Source organism: Macaca fascicularis, chromosome 15 (assembly GCF_037993035.2).
Source record: "Macaca fascicularis isolate 582-1 chromosome 15, T2T-MFA8v1.1".
Taxonomy (NCBI): Eukaryota; Metazoa; Chordata; class Mammalia; order Primates; family Cercopithecidae; genus Macaca; species Macaca fascicularis.
Window position 1 is genome coordinate 115,575,450 of NC_088389.1, and position 20,752 is coordinate 115,596,201.

General features: G+C 44.5%; 1 protein-coding gene across 14 annotated transcripts in view; it reads left to right on the top strand.

Moving 5' to 3' along the window:
* Positions 1-20,752, top strand: part of NTRK2 (neurotrophic receptor tyrosine kinase 2) — a 365,115-nt gene that overhangs the window by 282,444 nt on the left and 61,919 nt on the right. For all 14 annotated transcript variants that reach the window (XM_005582046.5, XM_074017737.1, XM_074017735.1 and 11 more), the window contains 2 exons: positions 4,978-5,150; positions 11,847-12,081. In XM_005582046.5, the coding sequence (XP_005582103.3) occupies positions 4,978-5,150; positions 11,847-12,081 (408 nt within the window). The remainder of the gene's footprint in view (positions 1-4,977; positions 5,151-11,846; positions 12,082-20,752) is intronic.

A 20,752-nucleotide genomic window follows, 5' to 3' on the forward strand; every position in this document is an offset into this window, starting at 1 on the left:
CAGCTTCGGGGTGTCAGGAAATTCACCAGGAATAAGAAGAAATGAAACTACAAAGCAGACACTAGGAGTAAGAAAATAGCAATGCTCAGTGATCGGGCAAATATGCTTGTCAAAATGAACCTGAAGAAGAGAGATTGTCAGTGAGGGAAGCTGCCACCCCATATTCATGGCCTCAGTGCATTGCCAAGGGACTCAGGGAACCAGCCAAGCCTTGCATAATTGAGTAAAATGACAATCAGCCATAGTACTAAAACAGAGATGATTTTTATAAATAGGGTTGATAGCAGGATTTTCCAGCTTCTGATTGCTATCTGGCTATGGTTCCACCCTTAGAAAAATTCTGCCCTTACAGTGCCAAATTCAGAAGATGATTTTGCCCAACTTGTTACCGCCATATTTTCTGAATCTCTTAAAATAGAATTGAATCATAATTTAGAAAAAAGACCCAACATGCGAAAATGGATGGGCATGTTGGATGAGGCCAGGCTTGTGAGATGCATTTGCCCCATGAATAGTGGAATCTCTTCTCTCAATTTCAAAAATGTTACTGAAGCACAGTTTTTGACATTGCAGTGAGAATGGGCTCTTTTCCATATTTTGCTTTGGGGACATGGAAATGTTAGATGCTTCTTAACTCTTTCAGGTTGGCATTTCAAAAAAGAAAACCTTGTTCTCTCTCTCTCTCTCTCTCTCTCTCTCTCTCTCTCTCTCTCTCTCACACACACACACACACACACACACACACACACACGCAATCTATCTTTTTTTTTTGAGATGGAGTCTCACTCTTTCACTCAGGCTGGAGTGCAGTTGTGCACTCTCCGCTCACTACAAGCTCTGCCTCCTGGGTTCATGCCATTCACCTGCCTCAGCCACCGGAGTAGCTGGGATTACAGGCATGAGCCACCGCGCCTGGCCCAATCTAGCATTCTTGAATCAATACCACACAGCTAAAACTTGAGCAGAAAAATTATACACAAAATTTGTTCATGCTTTGTGATAATGACCTTCAAGGGTCAGTACGTTTTCCAAGTCACTGGAAAAGATAGGCATGTGGCTTAGAAATAAGCAATCTCAGTGACTCAGAGCATCCTCTATAGAGACTGGATCTCTGAAAAAACATTGCAGGCCAAGGGCTGGATCTCTGTGTGCAGTTTGATACTTTCGGGAGGTTGAACAGCCCTCTGGGAAGAAGTCGTGGCTCCAGTAGCACTGCTGCTCTCATGTCTTGGGTTGGCCCTTGAGCCTTATTCATGCGTATTTTGACCTTCTTGGATTCTTATGTGAGCAAACTGAATACAAGACTGATTGTGGTTTAAAACTGATGTCATCAAATGTCCCTCTCTACCAAGGAAAACATCCCAACTTACACTACTTTGTATCATTCTCCTCATGTCTCTGTGGAGTAGATGATGATATTGTTATCCTCACTCTGGAAGAAGAAAACCAGAATCAGAGAGCTCAAGGGCAGAGCCAGGATTTGAACCTGCCTTTTCTGATGCTAAGCTAGGACCCCTTCCGTTTGAGCACCACCATTGTGAGGATTTGTCCTTTGACTGGAAGAGGAACACAAGTTTGGGGCCTACTCTCCAGGAGAGAGTGCATTTGGGCAGCTCCCCTCAGCCTTGGAAGCAGGTTCTTTCACTTGCTTTCTTTCCCTGGTCCTTCTTTCATTTCCACTCCTCACTTCAGCCCATGTTCAACTTTTCCAGATGATCATTCACTGGTCGTTCCTCCTCACATTCTTTTATCTCTACTTTGCACAAACTTCGTGTGTCAGGGGTTCTTTTAGTTGCCTGATACTGGATTTAGGCAGCAAGGGATAAAAGGGTGGACAGGACAGACTTCGACTGTCAAAGGCAGGAGTGGAGACAGATGTGTACCCAATGCCGTTATGCAAGTGCAAGTGTGAGAAAGGCACTGGTGTGTGGGTTTGCTCCATGGACCCAGGAGAAGGACCCAGCAGATAGACTTCCATCTCTTCCATCTCTTCCATCTCTTCCATCTCTTCCATCTCCTCCATCTCCTCCATCTCCTCCATCTCCTCCATCTCCTCCATCTCCTCCATCTCCTCCATCTCCTCCATACCTCATCTGCTGTTTTTCTACTGTGAAGCTCAGCAACATAAGCGCATCACCTCTCCCTGTGCAAGAGGGATGCAAAAGAGTTGAGTTTGGATCTAGCTAAACACTAAACTAATTAAATCTGGGTGGCACAGGGGCCATGACAGGCCCAGTTTCTGTAGCTTCAAGGGAGCAGAGACCCAGACCCCAGGTTCCCGGCCGCTGTTCATTTTGTTATTTAATGAAGGAATGTGCGGTTTCTATGGCAACAGCCCCATCGAAGCTTTATGGCCCCTGAGCACTTGCTGACCCAAATTCACTCACTTTTCCAAACAGAGCTGGTGGTGCTTATAAAGACACTTCTCGGAAAACCACAGAGTAAAGTGAAAATAGTATTGATCCCCAGAGCGTGCCCTAATAAATGCCTCACCTACTAATCTCCATCTCAGATCTGCTCCCTGGAGAACTCCACCTGTGGCACATTCAAGGTCTCCAAGTGGCATAGGTCAGGAATGTCCCCACAGGGAGAGCAGCACCGAGGCCGTGATCTAGAAAATGACCACCAGGGACCCGGTCGTGTTCTGGACACTGGATATCATCTTTCAGTTTTGCAGTCAGTACATATCTGACAGATGACAGTGCTTTCATTCCATTCCAATACTAAATTTAAGTGAACACAGATGTTCCCATTTGCCATCTAACCTTAATGACTGACTATAGTCTCCCTGGAGATGGGATTCACTACTCACATGCCACTTCTGCCAGGAGAAGTATGCCTTTTCCTCAATTAGAAGCCACCACTCCCTCTCTGACCTCTCTTGCTGTCAGTGTTTAGTTCTCATGGCCTTCATCATTCATTACACAAACAGAGGTTGAATACTCGCCCTGTGCTCTGCCCAGGGCTGGCAATGCAGAAATGCATAGTTCCTGGGTCAAGGAGCTCATAGCCTGTACCAGAGATAAGCAAGTAAACATGCAATTGGAATGCACTGTGGTGTGATGTGATAGAGGTAAGTATGAGGTGCGCCTAGCAGGATTATCCACTCTGGCCTGCAGCCCAAAGGGGATGTGACAGCAATGAGGGGTGGTCAGGGAACACTTCCCAGAGAGGTGGCAGCTGAACCGAGTCTTGGAGGACTACTAGATATTAACCAGGTATATTGGTTTTCTACGGCTGCTGTAACAGATTTATCTCAGTTCTGGTGGTCAGACACCTGAAATCAGTTTTGCTAAGCTAAAGACAAGATGTTAGCAGGGCTGGTTCCTTCTGGAGGTTCTAGGCTAGCATGTGTCCCTGCCATTTCCAGCTTCTAGAGGCCACCCACATTTCTTGGCTCATGGCCCCTTTCTTCATCCTCAAAGCCAGAAATGTGACATCTTTTCTCCTCTCTGATCCTCTGTCCTTACAGCTCTTTGCTTTTATTTATTTATTTTGACACAGAGTCTCACTCTGTCGCCCAGGCTGGATTGCAGTGGCATGGTCTTGGCTCCCTGCAACCTCCGCCTCCTGGGTTCAAGTGATTCTTCGTCCTCAGCCTCTCGAGTAGCTGGGATTACAGGCAGCCACCATCATACCCAGCTAATTTTTGTATTTTTAGTAGAGAGACAGGGTTTCACTATGTTGGCCAGGCTGGTCTCGAACTGCTGACCTCAGGTGATCTGCCCTCCTCAGCCTCCCAAAGTACTGGGATTACAGGCTTGAGCTACCACGCCTGGCCTCTCTTTGCTCTCATAAGGACCCTTGTAATGACATTGGGCCCTCCTGAATAATCCAGGATAATCTCTCCACCTCAAGATCCTTAGTTACATCTGCAAAGCTGCTTCTGCCACATCAGGCAACATATTTACAGGCTCCCGGGATTAGGAAGTGAACAGCCTTGGCAAAGGTGGGGAGTTCAACCTCCCATGCCAGTGACCACACCCAAGATAGCATTCCAGGCAGAGGAATGCACATGTGCAAAGGGAGGGAGGCATGGACTGCTGTTATCGGGGCAACTGCAGATAGTTCTTAACGTGGACGCATGGGTTTCGAGAGGAGTGTCAAGGGATTGAGCTGGAGAGAGATGCAGGTGCTGATTCATTCAGGACAGTGGGTTTTGAGCTTGAATTGCAGTTATTTATATACATGTCATATCTCCCTGTTTGCCCATAAGCGCCTGAGGCCAGGATCTGGGTCATTGCCTTCTTGATGCCATCACAGCTCTGGCTCAGTGATGGGCACATGCCAAGAGCTCAGCACATTATATGCATCACTAAATGCCAGCTTTGCCATGTTATGATACTGTGGTGGCAGAGTGATCTGAGCAGAGAACTAAAGGCACCAAAACCTGGCTGTCATGCCCCTGGGCATCTTCACCTTGGCAGCGTGACCACTCTTCTTGTGGCTTGCTGGGCAGAGATGTTTTGTGAGCCGGCAGTGTTTGTAAGCACAGGCTGGAGAAGGCTCTGTGCAGTGCTACATAAAGACAGGCAAAGTGATCGTTGCTGAAGCTGGAGATGGGTCCACAAAGGTTCACTGTACTCTTCTTGCTACAGAATCATAACATAAAGTTTTTAAATCTTATCTGAGCAGAGGTAAGCTGCACATCGCATCACAGAAAGCACAACAGGCACCAACAAGGGGAGAGAAGCCCATGGGAATTATTGGGTGCAGGCCAGGATTAGGAAGGATGTGGACCCTAAAAAGACCTCCTGTCTGTAACCTAATGAGAGAACCTCTGTGAAAGTGTGTCATAAGCTGGAAAGCTTTGTGTATGCCTGAGGAGTTACTCCTCAGTTATTAGCACAAACATTATTTCCATAGGAACTAGGCTGTTTTCTCATCTTTTGCCTAACAAATGAGATGGATGTCTTTCCTATCTCAGTAGCATAGGGCCTACTGAAGTAATCCCTCTCTTTTGATGCCCACCCCCAGACCCTGAAGGATGCCAGTGACAATGCACGCAAGGACTTCCACCGCGAGGCCGAGCTCCTGACCAACCTCCAGCATGAGCACATCGTCAAGTTCTATGGCGTCTGCGTGGAGGGCGACCCCCTCATCATGGTCTTCGAGTACATGAAGCACGGGGACCTCAACAAGTTCCTCAGGTACAGTGAGGCAGGGAGGTGGGCTCCAGGAGCGAGCAGGACTTCAGGGTTCAGGAGTGGGGCAGGTTCGTGGGAGGCAACAAGGGACCCCTGGACCTTTCTCGAAGCGTCTTATTTGATAATGACACCAGCGTGTGCCAGAGAAAGGAGGAGAGAAAAAAGAAAGTGACAGTCTTGTTCTTTTTCTTTAATCAACGAGTTCTATGTAATGTGAGATGCAAATGATCCAACTCAATTCAGTCTGCATTCACTGAACATTTGCTACATTGAGTGGTATGTGACATGGGCATTTGGGATGGGTCTTAGATGTTCTGTAGGAGTTTGCCATGTGGTGTGATTAAAGGCAAAGGAAACGGGAAGAGCTAAGGTGCCCAGGTGTCACAATGGAAAGTGCAGTCCAGTGAGAGTGAAGTTTTCAAGTTCCCAGGCTGTGGAATGAACAGTAAGGAAGGGAAGCAGAAAAACAGCTGGAGGAGTCAAGGCTGAAAGGGTGGGGTGTGTGCTTGGACTTTATTCTAAGGACAAAAAGAATAACTGGGAGGCCAGTAGTTCAGAGGATCTACAGTGGAAAGATCAAAATCCAAAGAAGAAAAGCTTCAGAAAGAAGGAAGTGAAAACATTGATTGAAGACTCCAGATTATGGAGTCTTCCAGATTATGCAGAGACCCTGAGGTCATGAGAAGATGGACAGCTTCAACTGAGAAGTTTTATGGGATGTGGGGTCTTCGGAAAAAGGCAAGGCAAGAAAGAGAAAATGTTGACTATAAAGGGAGTCACTGGGCTACTGATTAGGGTGTCATTTGAATTTCTAGCATTGGCCTGATTGGGTGGGATTTATTTATTTATTTATTTATTTTTTATTTTTTTTTTTTGAGACAGAGTCTCACTCTGTCACCCGGGCTGGAGTGCAGTTGTGTGATCTCAGCTCACTGCAACCTCCACCTCCCAGGTTCAAGCAATTCTCCCACCTCAACCTCCCAAGTAACTGGGATTACAGGCGTGTGCCACCATGCCTGGTAATTTTCATATTTTTGTAAAGACAGAGTTTTGCCATGTTGGCCAGACTGGTCTCGAACTCCTGATCTCAAGTGATCTGCCTCCCTTGGCCTCCCAAAGTGCTGGGAATACAGGCGTGAGCCACCACACCTGGCCCTGATTGGGTTTTAGTTCAGCTGTGCCTTCTCAAGAAATTCCCTCCCTCGGGTGGTGGGTATAGGAAACTGGGAGGAACCACAAGGTAGAGCAGGTGAGAAATGGCTGCAAGTGACTGTGATCTGTGAAGAAAGGTCAACTTGCTTTGAAACAGTGAAGCTAACTCACACAATATAAGGGGTGACTTTTGAGGAGACCGTGCTGCGTGATGATACCAGTAGGGATTTTTGGCCTCCAGACACTGAAGTTGAGTCTCAGTCCAGGTATTATTAGCTGAGTGACCTCAGGCAAGTCTCTTAGCTGTTCTGATGAGAATCTTGAGCTGGCAGGGTAGCCATGAGGACTGAACTAGAATAAGTATAGAAAGCTCTTGGCGTAGGAGCGAATAGGGAGCGTTCAATGAGCAGACGCTTGAAATCTGCCAGGAATGATGTCAGCTGGTAAACCAGCTGCCTTGGTAAGAGATATCACAAGGAGAGCTGAGTTTAAGAAGATGCAGGAAGTTGGTGATCACCCTGGTGGGGTCCATAGTGAGTGTTCTCCTGCATCTACAAAGGAAGGGAAGAAATGTGCTGAGCCAGATACTCCTTGGGGAAGGAAGGCAAGTGATGCTTTGGCTTCTATGGAAGTGGCACATACATTATCATTAACCTAAAGAGTAAGAGGGCCCAATAGTGAGGACGGGAGATTCAGGTTCTCCTTCCTATTCGGCATCAAGCTGCTGGTGTTCCTTAAAAGAGCCTCCACCCCAGTTCGCTCAGTCACCTTGTTCTCAGGTAGGCCTGCCTTGGATCCTCTCTAAGTTTTATCTGGGTCTAATTTTCTTTCTTTCTTTTTTTTTTTTTTTTAATTTAGCTAGTCCTCATTTTGGAAAGATTAGCAAATGGGCTGCTTGTGATATCTTGGTAGATAGCAATAGTTGGGAAAGTGTTAAAGGCTGTTCGCCTGCCCTTGCTGAACTCAGTTTCCTTACCTGTGAAAGGGGTATCATTTAATCCATCTCAAGGTCTAGTGTGTGCATTGTTGGGTTGAGAGGTAATCAAGAAAGGTTGCCCCCATAATCTTTCACAATAGTTCATCTCTGCCGCAATTTCCTCTTCATTTTGGTTGAGAGATCTGAAATCCTGGGGAAGTGGCACCTTTTTGTGATGGCAACACCTAGGACTCTCTGTCTACCTCTCATTTCCATGGGTGCTGAAGAGGGCTTTGCACAGAAATCAGCCCCAGTAAGCTGCATGTATCTGCTGTAAGACTCAGACACTGCAGTTTAAGTAATCAGTCAATCACTGCAAGAACATACTGCTGTTTTTAGAAATGGCATCACATGGTTGGTGCCGTCTGGATCATTTTTACCCTCTTTAGCCTCGTAGATCCACGTGCAATTTAGTTTTTCTTTGCTGGGCTGGATCCCTGTTCTCTACTTTTCCTATGATTGTGTGGGTGAGGAAATGCCAGGTGGGATTAGGAATATGTGGCCAATTTGCAGTATTCTGAGACAATCCTAATGCATTATCCTATGTCAGCAAAATTTTTCTTGTAAGTGATAGGACAGGGGATGACTTTTGAACATTGTCTTGTCAGCTCTAACATAAAAGGAAGAAAAAAGTTGAATGTGGTTGAGGTCCGGCTGCTTCTAGGAGAAATATTTTCGCATTGTTCCCATGCCCCAGTCTACTTCCCTAATACAAAATGGTGCTTTCCAAAAACTATAGCATAAGAAGTCCAAATGTGCTCACCTGGATGCAATTAAATGCTTCTGTGAGCTCACAGTGTGTCTGTACATACATGAATGTGTGTGTGTGTGTGTGTGTGTTGCAACTTGATTCTTTCACTTTCTCACTCAGCCTCTCCTTCTCCCTAGCTCTCCTTCCTGCCTTGCAGAAGGAACAGGCACCTGGTTCTCCCTTGGCACCTTGCACAGGCTGTGGAGCAATTGGAAACCTAGCCTGCTTGGTTTCAGAACCTGCTAAACTCTGGGAACAAGAGGTCTGCCATGCCAAGAGTCTAGTTCTCAGGTGCACTAACATGCTGCAAATATAGGCTGTCCTCTTTCCGCAAGGGAACTGGGCACTTAGCTGCCATGAAAAGTCTCCAGCTGTCATCAGCTCTGTCCTATAAAGACAGATGTCTTCTCTTGTCTCCCTACTCTCTTTATTCATCCAAAAGCCATCTATCAAGCACCAGCATGGCCAGGCTCTATGCTAGTTAGGGGGGGGGAAATGAGGAATAAAACACATGTCTTTGCTTGCAAGGGTTTCATGATTTTTCCTCTTAGAATCTGTCCAGAGTTCCCTTCTAATGAGGGGAAAGATAGACTACTATTTTTCAAACTCTAACAGCTAGCGTTTATTGAACTTTCTAAGCATTTTAATATCTTGTAGGGTATAACCCATCCTTGCCATCATTCCTACGTTACAGTAGGGGAAACTGAATCACACAAGTAGCAGATGACAGAGCCGAGACTCAAACCTGCAGCCCCTGGCTGCAAAACCTCATGATCTTAACCACTCTGCCGAGGCGGTTGTTAAAAAGACCAGAAGGAAAGTGGTGCGCTATAGAACCCTGGGGCCGGAGCAGTTAGTGCAGTGCTGGCTGTAACCCACGATGGAGAGAACCGGACAGCTAAGTCAGGCCCATGAACCTGCTACTTGCTTCCAAAGCCAGGGAGCTGATGGTGCTTTTTTTTTTTAACCACTTAAGGAACGTCCTCCTGGAAGAGATGAAACGTGTTTTTATTTCTAAGACTTCATGAGGACCTGGGAAAGTGAAAGCAGAGGATTGCATCGTTAACTGTATTTCGATCCTCTTAAGGACTTGTGCAGCAGACCCACCTACCCACTTTTTACAGCAGTATGTTCTGCTCAGAGAAAGCATCCAGAGGCTTCTTTTATTTAAAGAGGCTTGTTCAAAAAGTCGAACAGCAAATACCCAGATATAAACAGGGGAAATGACTGTTTAAAAATCCAGAAGTCTCCCCCAACCCACACATACTAATACAAAGTGCATTAGGCATTAGAGGGCCACCAGCTTCCTGACGTCTGCAGAGTGTGGGGTTGGAGGATAGAATTTTGTGCAGAGGTGGCCTTTTGCACGGACATCTAACTTTTCCTCTATCCTGGAGCCTTTGCCTCTGAGAGACATTTAAAGTAGATTAGTTTTCTGGAACTGATATAAGGCTGTGGCCAATCAACCAATTATTTTAGTCTTTAAATGGTATCTATGAAGATTAAATTCTGAACGACTCTCTTGGTCTTTATTTCAGGTTTTCTTTAGTTTGTGTGCACCCTAGCCCCTTCTGGTGCTGAGGTCACAGTAGAGTTAAGGAAGACAAGTGAAAACATTGGTAATTTTCCCGGGGCCCCTCAGCGCTTGAAAGGGTTAGGCCTGATTCACCTTTAGTGAGGTGGAAAGGGCTCACCCTCTGGTATTCTGAAGAGCCCTGTTACAGGCCAGTTACAAAAACTAACGCACAGAGGATAACTTGTGTTTTCACATCACCTCTCCATTTCATTTTTAAAGAGACTCTTTGTTTGCAAAGCCTTTCTCCCTGGTTTTCCTGTGAAAGGCCACGAAGTACTATGCAAACACAGTGTCAATTCTCCTCACATCAATGCCCTTAGCAAGGGGCAGTTAGTATCTCCAATTTACAGAGTGAGGAAATAAGCCCAGAGAGGTTATGTAACTCACCCAAGATCACACAGCGAGTGTGGGACAGGGTCCAAATTCATTTCACATATCCTGGAGCTTTGGCCACTGCGCTGCTTCTTACCTTGAATATGTGCTTTTGTGCTGAAGAAAGGCCTGGAGCTTTTTCCCAGTATTGTTCCTCAATGTGACAAGAGGCAGCTGGGGGTTGTGGTTTGAGTAGACTGGCTTGTACAAAAACAGGAAACTCCTCCCTAGGGAATGGTTAAATCCAGGTATTTAGAGACAGGAGGGACCTATTCATCCAAAAGCCATATATCAAGCACCAGCACGGCCAGGGTCTAAGTATGGCCAGTATAATATTCCCCTGTATTTTTGACTAATGAAGAAATAGCACATGAGAGAAATTAAAGGGCTTCCCTGGATCATGACACTGGACCTGGTGGGCCTGGGAGAGCCCCTAACTCCTTGTCCAGTGCTCATTCCCTTAGAATACCGGAATGAAAGACCTGGTGGCAGAATGCCTCCCGAAATCAAAGGGAAGGCGAGTCACTGTAGGCTGGAGCCAGGATGGAAGTGGGGATACGCCTGTGGCTTGAGTAATTTTGGGGAAGGAGGGCGGAGAGGCAGGGCAAACCCTGACGTGTGTTCTCAGACAATTCTGACTTTCTCAGTTTCAGATACTCACAGGGCTCTGAAACCCTGCAGGTGAGGTTACCCACTTTAACATTTATGGAAAAACCTCTATATTCATTCCAAGTGTTTCAAAATGTCTTGAGGGAGATCTTTCCTTTCCAAGGGAGAAGCCCTTTGGCCACGCCAGGGCAGAGCCCGGCAGTAAACCCCGCCTTTATTCCTTGCACTGCAGCGCCCCCTCAGGCCACCAGGGGCAATGACGCCCATCTTGGCTCACAGCGCAGGATGTCACAGCAGGGCCCGCCGCGCTGAGGGCGGCATCCTAAGACGCGGATCCTCCCACCCCTGCAGCACATGCGTGTTAGGATGCCCTAAGTCATCACATAGCTGGGGAGAGGCCAGGTGTGTAAGACAGAAGAAAAATAAGATTTAAAAAATCATAGTCCCCCTCCCCATAGTGTAAACAAGAAAATTTTCCCCAGCAAAAGAATAAACAGGCTGTGGGTTCAAAACAGTTCTCATATGTGTTGGCCATAGCCCGTGTTGAGCGGAGGTTGGAGGAGGGGTGGACAGAAAGCGATGGTATTTTGTATTGGGAATGAACATCCAGGTTGAGAATGCCCTCGGACTCTGTCGTTGAACTGGGCTTGAGAGAGCCAGGGGTAGCTTCAAAACCATGCCTGGCCGCAAATCAGGCGGACTGTGGAAGGCCGCAGGCTGCCCAGCTCTGGTGCCGGTGGGGATACTCTGGAGGAATCAGCATGGTTGCGGGGTGCTCTGGCATAGTCTGGCATAATCTGGCTAGGTGGGGAGGGGTGGGGAGGGGTGGGGACCCACTGGGCTGCCATGTGCATCCCTCGAGGAGAGTCCATCTTTCCCCCAGTGTTTTGTTTTTGGTTTTGTCTTCCTTCACCTACCTGCTGTTTCTCGGGGTCAAGGGGCCCTGGCCAGTGCCTGAACCCCTAAAATGTCAACCTGTCTGTGCACTGGAGGGAAGAGGGATATTCAGGCCCATGGGGTCCTGGGAATTCCAGAATCTTTGGGAAACAGAGCAGCCTGGATGCTCTCGGGACTTCAGAAGTACGACTGTGTGAAGCACCTTTGTCTCCTCTTCATGCTAAGTCAGGCAGCATCTTTTAGCACCAGCAGCTGACAGGGTGGGGGTGAGAAGCTTAGCAGAAACGACGGGGAGGGGCAGGGGCAAAGGGCCCCTGGAGTGAAAATGCTGAGGCCCCCAGCTTCATTCTCCATGTCCTCCCCCAGGGCACACGGCCCTGATGCCGTGCTGATGGCTGAGGGCAACCCGCCCACGGAGCTGACGCAGTCACAGATGCTGCATATAGCCCAGCAGATCGCCGCGGGCATGGTCTACCTGGCGTCCCAGCACTTCGTGCACCGCGACCTGGCCACCAGGAACTGCCTGGTCGGCGAGAATTTGCTGGTGAAAATCGGGGACTTCGGGATGTCCCGGGACGTGTACAGCACTGACTACTACAGGGTGAGTAGCTGTGCAGATCAGAGGCCCCAGGGACCTCTTTCCCTGCGGGACCTCTGCTGTATTTGTTTGCTGAGGCTGTCCTAACAAAGTATCACGACTGGGTGGCTTAAACAACAAACGTGTGTTTCTCGTGGCTCCGGAAGCTGGAAGTCCAAGCTCAAGGTGTCAGTGGGCTTGGTTCCTTCTGAGGTCTTGCTCCTTGGCTTGCAGGTGGCAGCCTTCTCACTGTGTCCTCACATGGGATGGTTTTTATGTGTGTGTGACCTCCCAATCTTTCCCTTGATGTCTAAATTTCCTCTTCTTTTAAGGACACCAGTCAGATTGGATTGCGTCCCACCCTAATGGTCTCATTTTAATTTAATCACCTATTTAAAGTCTTATCTCCAAATACAGTCACATTCTGAGATCCTGGAGGTGAGGTTATCAACATATAAGTTTTTGGGGGACACAGGTCAGTCCATAGCACCCACCCTGCTCTTGGCACTCCAGCATGGTGGGTGAGATCTCCAAGAGTGAAGTCCTCAGTGTGAGAATCCTTCCAGAGAAACCTGAGGGCCTGGGGGAATTCCTGGTGAGGTTAAAGGATGCTGCGGTTTGGCTTTGATTTTGTGAAATTATGTCTGGAGCCTTTGTTTGAGATTTGAACTGAAGTGAACTTGTTCACATAAATAATAGTACACTGGACTTTGGAAATTCCCTCCAAGCACCATCTTGGTTGAAAGCGGTTTAGCTTGGTGAGATGGAAGAAGTTCTGTCCTGCCTATTCTTAGACACTTCCACACAGCTTGTCTGGTGTTTCCACCACTGAAATCACTGAGAGACAGAGTTATAGACAGTGACTCGAATCCACTGATGACCTAGAACTGGCCCGTAGGATATGTTAACTTTGTTAACTGAGATTTTGGAACTTGGACATGAGACAGAAGGGAATTTCTGGAAATGCTGAAGTTGTGATATTTAGAGTGAAGATTCGGGGTGGTGTTCTACCACTTCGATTTAATTTTCTATCAACCCTCAATTTGATTTTCTTGCGTGTTTTGCTTGTTTTTCCAGGAGAGAGGAAGGGAAAATGAAGGAAGGGAGTAAATGTCCTGGTGTCTGTAGCTTCAGAGCATAAAGCACAGAACTGGCTACCTTTCATAATGGGGTAGGGCTGTTGAAGATGCTAGCTTTGCTCTTCTCATTGTTATTTATTTTTGAGGAGGCACCTTCTCAGTTTATTTCCTATCCCCCTTCCTACAGCCTTGCTCACCTCTATGGCCTCTGCATTTTAGTGGAGTGAACTTTGCTATAATTAGTGTAAGAAAATGAATCTATTGTCGTGCTCCATTATTCTTCATTTGACTGTTTTGTGGCGTTTTTCTTCTTGGTCACCTTGATAAGCATTGTTTACATCTTGTATGGCAAAAAATGAATAGAGACCACATGGAAAAGGATTCTCTTGGGTGTATTTTCAGGAGATGGGGGCACACTCTTAACTTCAAGTGTTCAAAATGTAGCTTAAAATCAATGACTAGTTTGTTCAAGATATCTAAAACATGGGGGAGATTTTACCTACCAAAGAGGTGTCTCCTCTGCTAGTTCTACACCTTGATGAAAGTTCTCCCTTCCTTGATGGGGCAGGGAAACACATGGATGATTCTCTGAGGAAAAACTTTGCTGTTCTTGATGAGCACCCAAGGGAGGGACATGTGGCCCAGGCAAAGGCTTTCTCTCCGTGGTATTAGTAAAGGGTTCAACGTGCCTGACACAAAAAGTGAGTGCTCAATAAGTTTTTCCACCTAATTATTACCCAAATCAATACACATACACTTCATCCCCAAAGCTAGGACTTAACTGGATGGAACCTGGCATCCTCCTCTCTAGGAATCTCCAAAAATAATTTAAAGAAAAGTACCCAAAATCTCAACAATAAAAAGATAAAATCACTCCATTCAAAAGTAGAAGAAGGTTCTGAATAGACATTTCTCCAAAGACATTATCCACATGGTCAACAAACACATGAAAAGATGGGTGACATCATTAGTCTTTAGGGAAAATGCAAAGAAAACTCACAATAAGATACCATTTCACACCCCCTGAGGTGACTACAATAGCAAGTGTTAGCCAGGATGTAGAGAAATTGAAACTCTGGTACTCTCCTGGTGGGAATATGAAATGGTGAAGCTGGTTTGGAAAACCATTTGGTAGTTCCTCAAAATGTTCAACATAGAGTTACCATGTAATTCAGTAATTCTACTGCTAGGCATATACCCAAGAGAACTGAAATAATGTGTTTGCACAAAAACTTGAACACAAATGTGCATGGTAGTATTATTATTAAGAGCTAAAAAGTGGAAACAAGTTTACTGTCCATCAACTGATCAACAAATAAACAAAATGTGGTAATCCATACAGTAGAATATTATTCAGCAGTACAAAAGAATAAAGTACTGATTCATGCTGCAACACAGATGAACCTCTAAAACAGTGTGCTAAGTGAAAGAAGTGAGACCCAAAAGGCCACATACTGTATGATTCCATTTATATGAAATGTCCAGAAGAGGCAAATCCATAGAGGCAGGAAGTAGTGGTTACCAGGAGATGGGGGGAGGAAGAATGGGAATTGACTGCTACTGGGTACAGTGTTTCTTTTGGGGGTGATGAAAATGTGCTAGAAGTATATACAGTGGTGGCAATTGTACAACATTAATCATATACTGAAAAAATACTGAATCATTCACTTTAAAGGCTAAATATTATGGTACCTGAATTATATCTCAAAAAAAAGAAAAAAAAAAAAAGCTTGAAAAGGAAAACAATAGTAAAACAGTGACCATCATTATGAACATAAGAAATTAATCTTGTTCATTTATTTACACATTGTAAAAACACTGGACTTTGCTGCCTACCATATTTTATTATATGTTAAAAAGAAAGTCCTCCACTTAGGTGACAATATTCTGAAGTACTTTCTTCTGAAGTGATGGGAAGAATAACAATTCCCAGTTCCTTTATTTGTTACATGATCTTGGAACTGGCTGAGTCACTAAGAAATGTGCTCCAGATGCCACGTTAATTTCACCCCCACCCCCCAGCCCCCCATGGTCACTACTCATTTGCAGTTGCAGGGTTAGTTTTTATTTGGTTTTTCCATTCAGGATGAGGGGAAAGAACCAGCCTGGCAATGGCCTCTGTTGCAGATGGAAATGGGCAGGACTGCGTAGGGAGGTGAATGATGGATGCAAAACCTGACAATTTGCTAGCAGCCTAGGGAAACAAGGAAATGACACTTTATTTTGCCTTGTCTAGAATTTCAGAATGATGGTTCACCTTTTCGTTTCGTGAAAGTGAGTATTTGCCGTCATAGAACTGGCTCTTGGGAGATGTTTGCTTATTGACATATTGATGGGGTCCATTCTGTTGAGTTTGTCAAGTGGACAAGCAGAAGCTGTTGATCTGTTTTGCAGGAGAACTCCAGTGTCTCCTGCAGTGGCTAAGTCCCAGAGCACTCTTGCTTTTACATCAGTCATTCACCTATTGGGGCGCTTAAAAGCTTAACCTTGGACCCATCCCCTTCACAGTGTCTCTTCAACTTCTCTGTCACCATAGCTGGGGTAATGTGTTCTCCTTACAGTTCAGGTTTCTCATTTGCCGGCACCTTAAGTAATTTTTTTTTAAAAAATTTTTCATTATTTTCTCCCTATCCTCTTCAACACTCTGCATTGAATTCCAAGGTGAGAAGCTGCTTTAGCTGATGTGAGCTGTCATCACCAATGTTAAAAATTCTTTCCGTCGCAGTAATGGGAGACGGTTGTGTATGGGTTTTTTGGTTTGCTTTGGTTTTTGTTTTCTGACAAGGACTATCTTATGTGGAAAAATGGTGATTGGGCTCAGAGTCAACTGAACTGCATAAAATGTTCTTTATCTTTAAGCAAGAACCATTCCCACTAGAAGTCCAAGCCTTCCGTTCATGGTGGCTTATAAGCAGCCTTGAGGGATAGCCATGTCTCTGTGTAATTCATGGCAGGAGGGGTGGGTGGCAGCTGTTCCTTCGTTACAGGGGAGCTGGTAGCACCAGGAAATGGCTGCCTCCAGGCATCCACCCTGTTGCAGCTGAGCTAATTATACCTTCCCAATGAAGGGAGAAATCGGAACACTACATTTGCATTGAAACCAGCCCGACATGGTGGGTCCAAAATTATTCTAGCATTTATGTTCTCTGAATGTTTTCATTAGCAGCTCTGCAGTACCAGTCTTTTATTTTGTTTTTTTGTTTGTTTGTTTGTTTGTTTCCTCCACTGGCAAAACCTGACATTTAAGAAACATCAGAACCAGATTTTGGTCACATTCTGCCTGTTGGAGACCTAGGGTCTCACTCTACTTGGTCATGACTATGTTGCACTGAGCCCGTTGAAATGTTTGTAATGTGCCCTTTGGGTGGTTTTCACTGTTTGGTTTTAACATATGCTTAAAATGCATGTGATCTGTTGATGAGTGGAGGGCCCCAAACATCTGAAATCCTAGCTGTTAAGTCTTGTTCTCCCTTGGGCTTCAGCTTATGTTGGAGTGGTAAGAAACCCTGTCCTTTAATTTATCTTCCACTTAAGAAAAGGAAGAAGAATAAGCAAAGTGATTTATAGTAGACGTTTAAAGAAACAAATGAATATAACTTGGCTGAGCAAGGCCAGGGCAGAACTTTAAAGTGTTAAAGTGATGTCAGCAACAAATTCCGGGAAATCATCATTAGATACCCACTCCCAGTTTATCAACTGCGAAGAGAAAGGAAGACATGTGGTACCAAGACCAGCTAATACAGCAAGTGGCCAGATGAACAGATGTGAACTTTAGCACCTTTCACCTTATCCTGCTCACCTTGGAGATTCCAAGGGTTAATGAACTGGAAAATAAAGTCCTGAGCCACAGAAGGGAGGAGAAGGTTTAGATAATTTAAGATCTGGCCAAGCAGGTAAGAAATAATCAAGAGTTAACCATCTCTCCTTGGTCTTTAAAAAGAATGTGTTTATTTTTAAGAAATATTTTTATGTAATGTGAATATTTCAAGATAGGTAGGTAGATGGATGGAGGGATGTATAAACTGATTGATTGACTGATTGATTAATAGAAAGATGGACTCATTCCACAGATGGCTTTTTTTACCATCTTGTTGTCCCATGTACTAACGCCATTCCCTCTATGAGGAGCAACATAAGAGGAGTTTTCAATTTCACCTCCTTCCTGACTTCCTCTTAGCAGAATAATTGCTCACAAATATATGATTTCTCCATACTCCATACAAATAGGCATCACAGCATACAGCACCTTGTACCTTGCGTCAAGGAAACTGGCTCATATCTATGTCTTTCATTAATATGAGAGCAGATGGAAGATAAATCTTACACATCTTTGTTTCTGCACAAACTGGCACAGTGCATGGTGCATATGAGGTGGTCAGTACATGATTGTTGAACAGGACTCCCACCAGGACTCCCACTTTTGTGTGTGCCTTTGTAGCCCTGCAGGTGAATAAAGATGGCACTCAGATTTGTACCTGGGTCTGACTTTGAAGCTAGGAGTGTTGACTTCAGGAAGTAAAGCTAGGAATATAGGAATATCCTTATCTTAGACAACATTTTCTTTGCAGTGAAGAGCCTAGGGCTAAAACTTACTTCTATTTATTACCATAATAAGAAAGTTTCCTCCTGTAAACTATGTCTAGAACCTTTGAAACCAGGCACAATATTCAATTTAAGGAGCAACCCAATTCCTTCCTAAAAGAGGGATGTCCTCTCTGTCATTGACCCTCACTTGCATGGATCGTTTTCTTATTTTTCCCATCACTGTATAATACTTAGACAATGACTCTTAGCTTTCACATGCACAATTATAGATCTTTCTGTTTGGACTCTTTTGATTAAACTGGACTTAAAACCATAAGAGGTTGTTTATTTTATGAAATAATCTTCAATTAATGCTTCTCACAACACTTAGAGCACAGTTCAGAGGAACCCGTCTGCCAGGGAGAAGTCTATTGAGTTCAGACTATTTGTGTATTAAACTAGACTGGTATAAATCATTTCAAGGTTCTAAGTTGGTTTAATTTGTATTCAGGCCTTCCTAAGAACCTTTTACATATGCTTTGGAGTTGCCACAGGGTGAGCGTAAGAGTCCTCTCATTCATTCATTTTCTTAGTACATATTTATGAAACAACTACTATGTGCTAGATGCAATAGTAGATGCAAAAATCATCCAGACTTTTTAAAGAAAGGCACATAGGCTCTACTTTGAGGAGTTCCTAGACATTTTAATACAATGTGATAAATGCTGTAATATAGATACAAAATGGGAACCCAAAGGAGGAAGCCTTCAGCCTACTTTGGAAACTCAGAGTAGGGTTCTCAGGGACACAACATTTGAGCTGGTGTTTAAGATATAGACCCCAAATTGTTCCATTTGCAAGAAGGCCCTAGGCCAGGATAGAGAGGAAGACAGAAAGTAGGATATAAGGAGAGATGGCAATGTAAACGTCACAGTGTGTAGTCCAGGAATGGGGTCTTTGCTATTCTTCTGAGGCTAACAAAATAGGCTCTTGAGGCTATGATCATGTTTCACAGGGGGTTTTGCCATACCAAAGACTTTGGACTTGATCCTTTTGGCAGTGTGGAGCCACTGAGAGTATCTACATTGGAAAATGACATATTAGACTGCATTCTGATATGTCATATGGTTAATGAAATAGACCTGCCAAACAGATCCCAACATCTTCACCTCTGTACTTACTTGATTTGCCTAGAGCAGGGTCTCACTCATCAGTTGTCAGTGGGTGTGCTTCAAAAAAAGTGATCTTGTAATCATAAGGTCAGCAATCTCTTTGCTTGCTGCAGAACTCCTCAGAGCCTTTAATCTATTGCTGTGCCTCGTGATCTTTTAACAAAGGCTATAGAAAGTTTTGGAAACCAGCATGGAGATACGTTATTCCAGTTCTTGGTCCCATCCTTCACCCAACTGGTGAAGAATGCTAGCAGTAGATGGGTAAATCCATCTGTCCCCCTTTTTTTCAGTCTTCTGAGTCTCTTTTTCTTGAAATCACTAGCCCCTATACTTTATACGTAGAAGTGCTACATTCAGAAATTAGGTATGCTTCCAGGTGCGCTGGGAATGATGGTAGGGAAAAGTGGACATTGCCCATTGGCTTGGATGGGGCATAAGGACTCTGATGCCTCAAGGTCCTGAGAGGTCTCTCCTCCTTGAGTTTTGAAACAGTTGGGTCTCAGCTTTCTCATGCCTGTGATGTCCTATGCTTTTGCATCACTCAGACCAGAGCCACTTTTACAAGTAAGCTGGCAACAAAGAGTTAGCTGGGGTACAGAGGGAAAAGCATCCAATTTGGAGCCTGGAGACAAATATTCAAGTCTCTGATTTCCTTTTCTACCCTTATGATCATATCAGTCAGTAATGTGTTTAGCCCAAGGAAGCAATATACTACTAAAGCTGGCTAAGCAGATAGGAGATTGTTTTACTCAAGTGAAAGGAAGTTCAGAAGCAGGCAATTTCTGATTGGTTCAGAGGCTTGCCAGTGTCAGAGCTGAGGAATGGCACTGGAGATGTCCTTGGTCTTTCCCTCCTGGCAGCAAGATGGCTGCAGCAACTCCAAACATTAAAACTGCAATCCGAAGAGGAATGCCAGGTTGCTGCAGGGAGCAGATTGTTTTTCCTGCACATCTTTTTCCATCAGAGCATAAATCTTTCCCAGAACATCCTCTCTGCAAAGACTTCTCCTTATACCTCATTGGCCAGAGGTGGGTAACACTAAGAGTTGAGCTCACTCGCCAGAGATCAATGACTTATTACCAAAGACCTAGATAAAACTACAATTCTGCTACAGATAAAAAGGAAGCAAATGGCTTTGGGGTCATCAAAGAAAATTATCTGTCACATTGACCTTATGCACCATGATAGCATCTGTTTCTTTATTTGCAATGAGCCCCTGATTTAAAAGTTGAGAGCTATAAATTGAAGTGATACAAAATAATTGCTCAAAAAAAATTACACTAGAGTTTCTCAGTGGGAGATCTTTGTTCTTCTGTGTTAATGCTTCTTTTTGCTCTGGCTACTTTTAAGATTTTCTCTTTATTGCTGGTCTTGGGCAATTTGATTATGGTATGCCTTGGTATTGTTGTATTTATATTTATGTGCTTGGGTTCACTGGATTTCTTGGACTTGTGAGTTTATAGTTTTCATCAGTTCAGAATTTTTTGGTTATTATTTGCTCAAATATTTATTCTGCTTTTCCCACCAACCCCCTGTGGACTCCAATTTCACTTATAATAAGCCACTTGTCACTGTCTTGTGGCTCACTGAGCTGTGTCCATGTTTTTGAATTCTGTTTTTTTCTGTGTGTTTCATTTTGGATAGTTTTTGTTATTATGTCACCAAGTTCAGTAATTTTTTCTCCTGCAGTGTCTAATTTTCCATTATTCTCATCCAGTATAGTTTCCATTTCACGCTTTGCAGTTTTCATTTCTGGAAGTTCAATATGGGCTTTTTCTTATATCTACCATGTCTCTAACTAAGCATATGGAATATTGTCATAATGAATATTTCAATGTATTTGTCTGTATTTCTAACATCTGTGTCTATTCTTGACCAGTTTCCATTGATTGAGTTTTCTCCCCATTGTGGGTCATATTT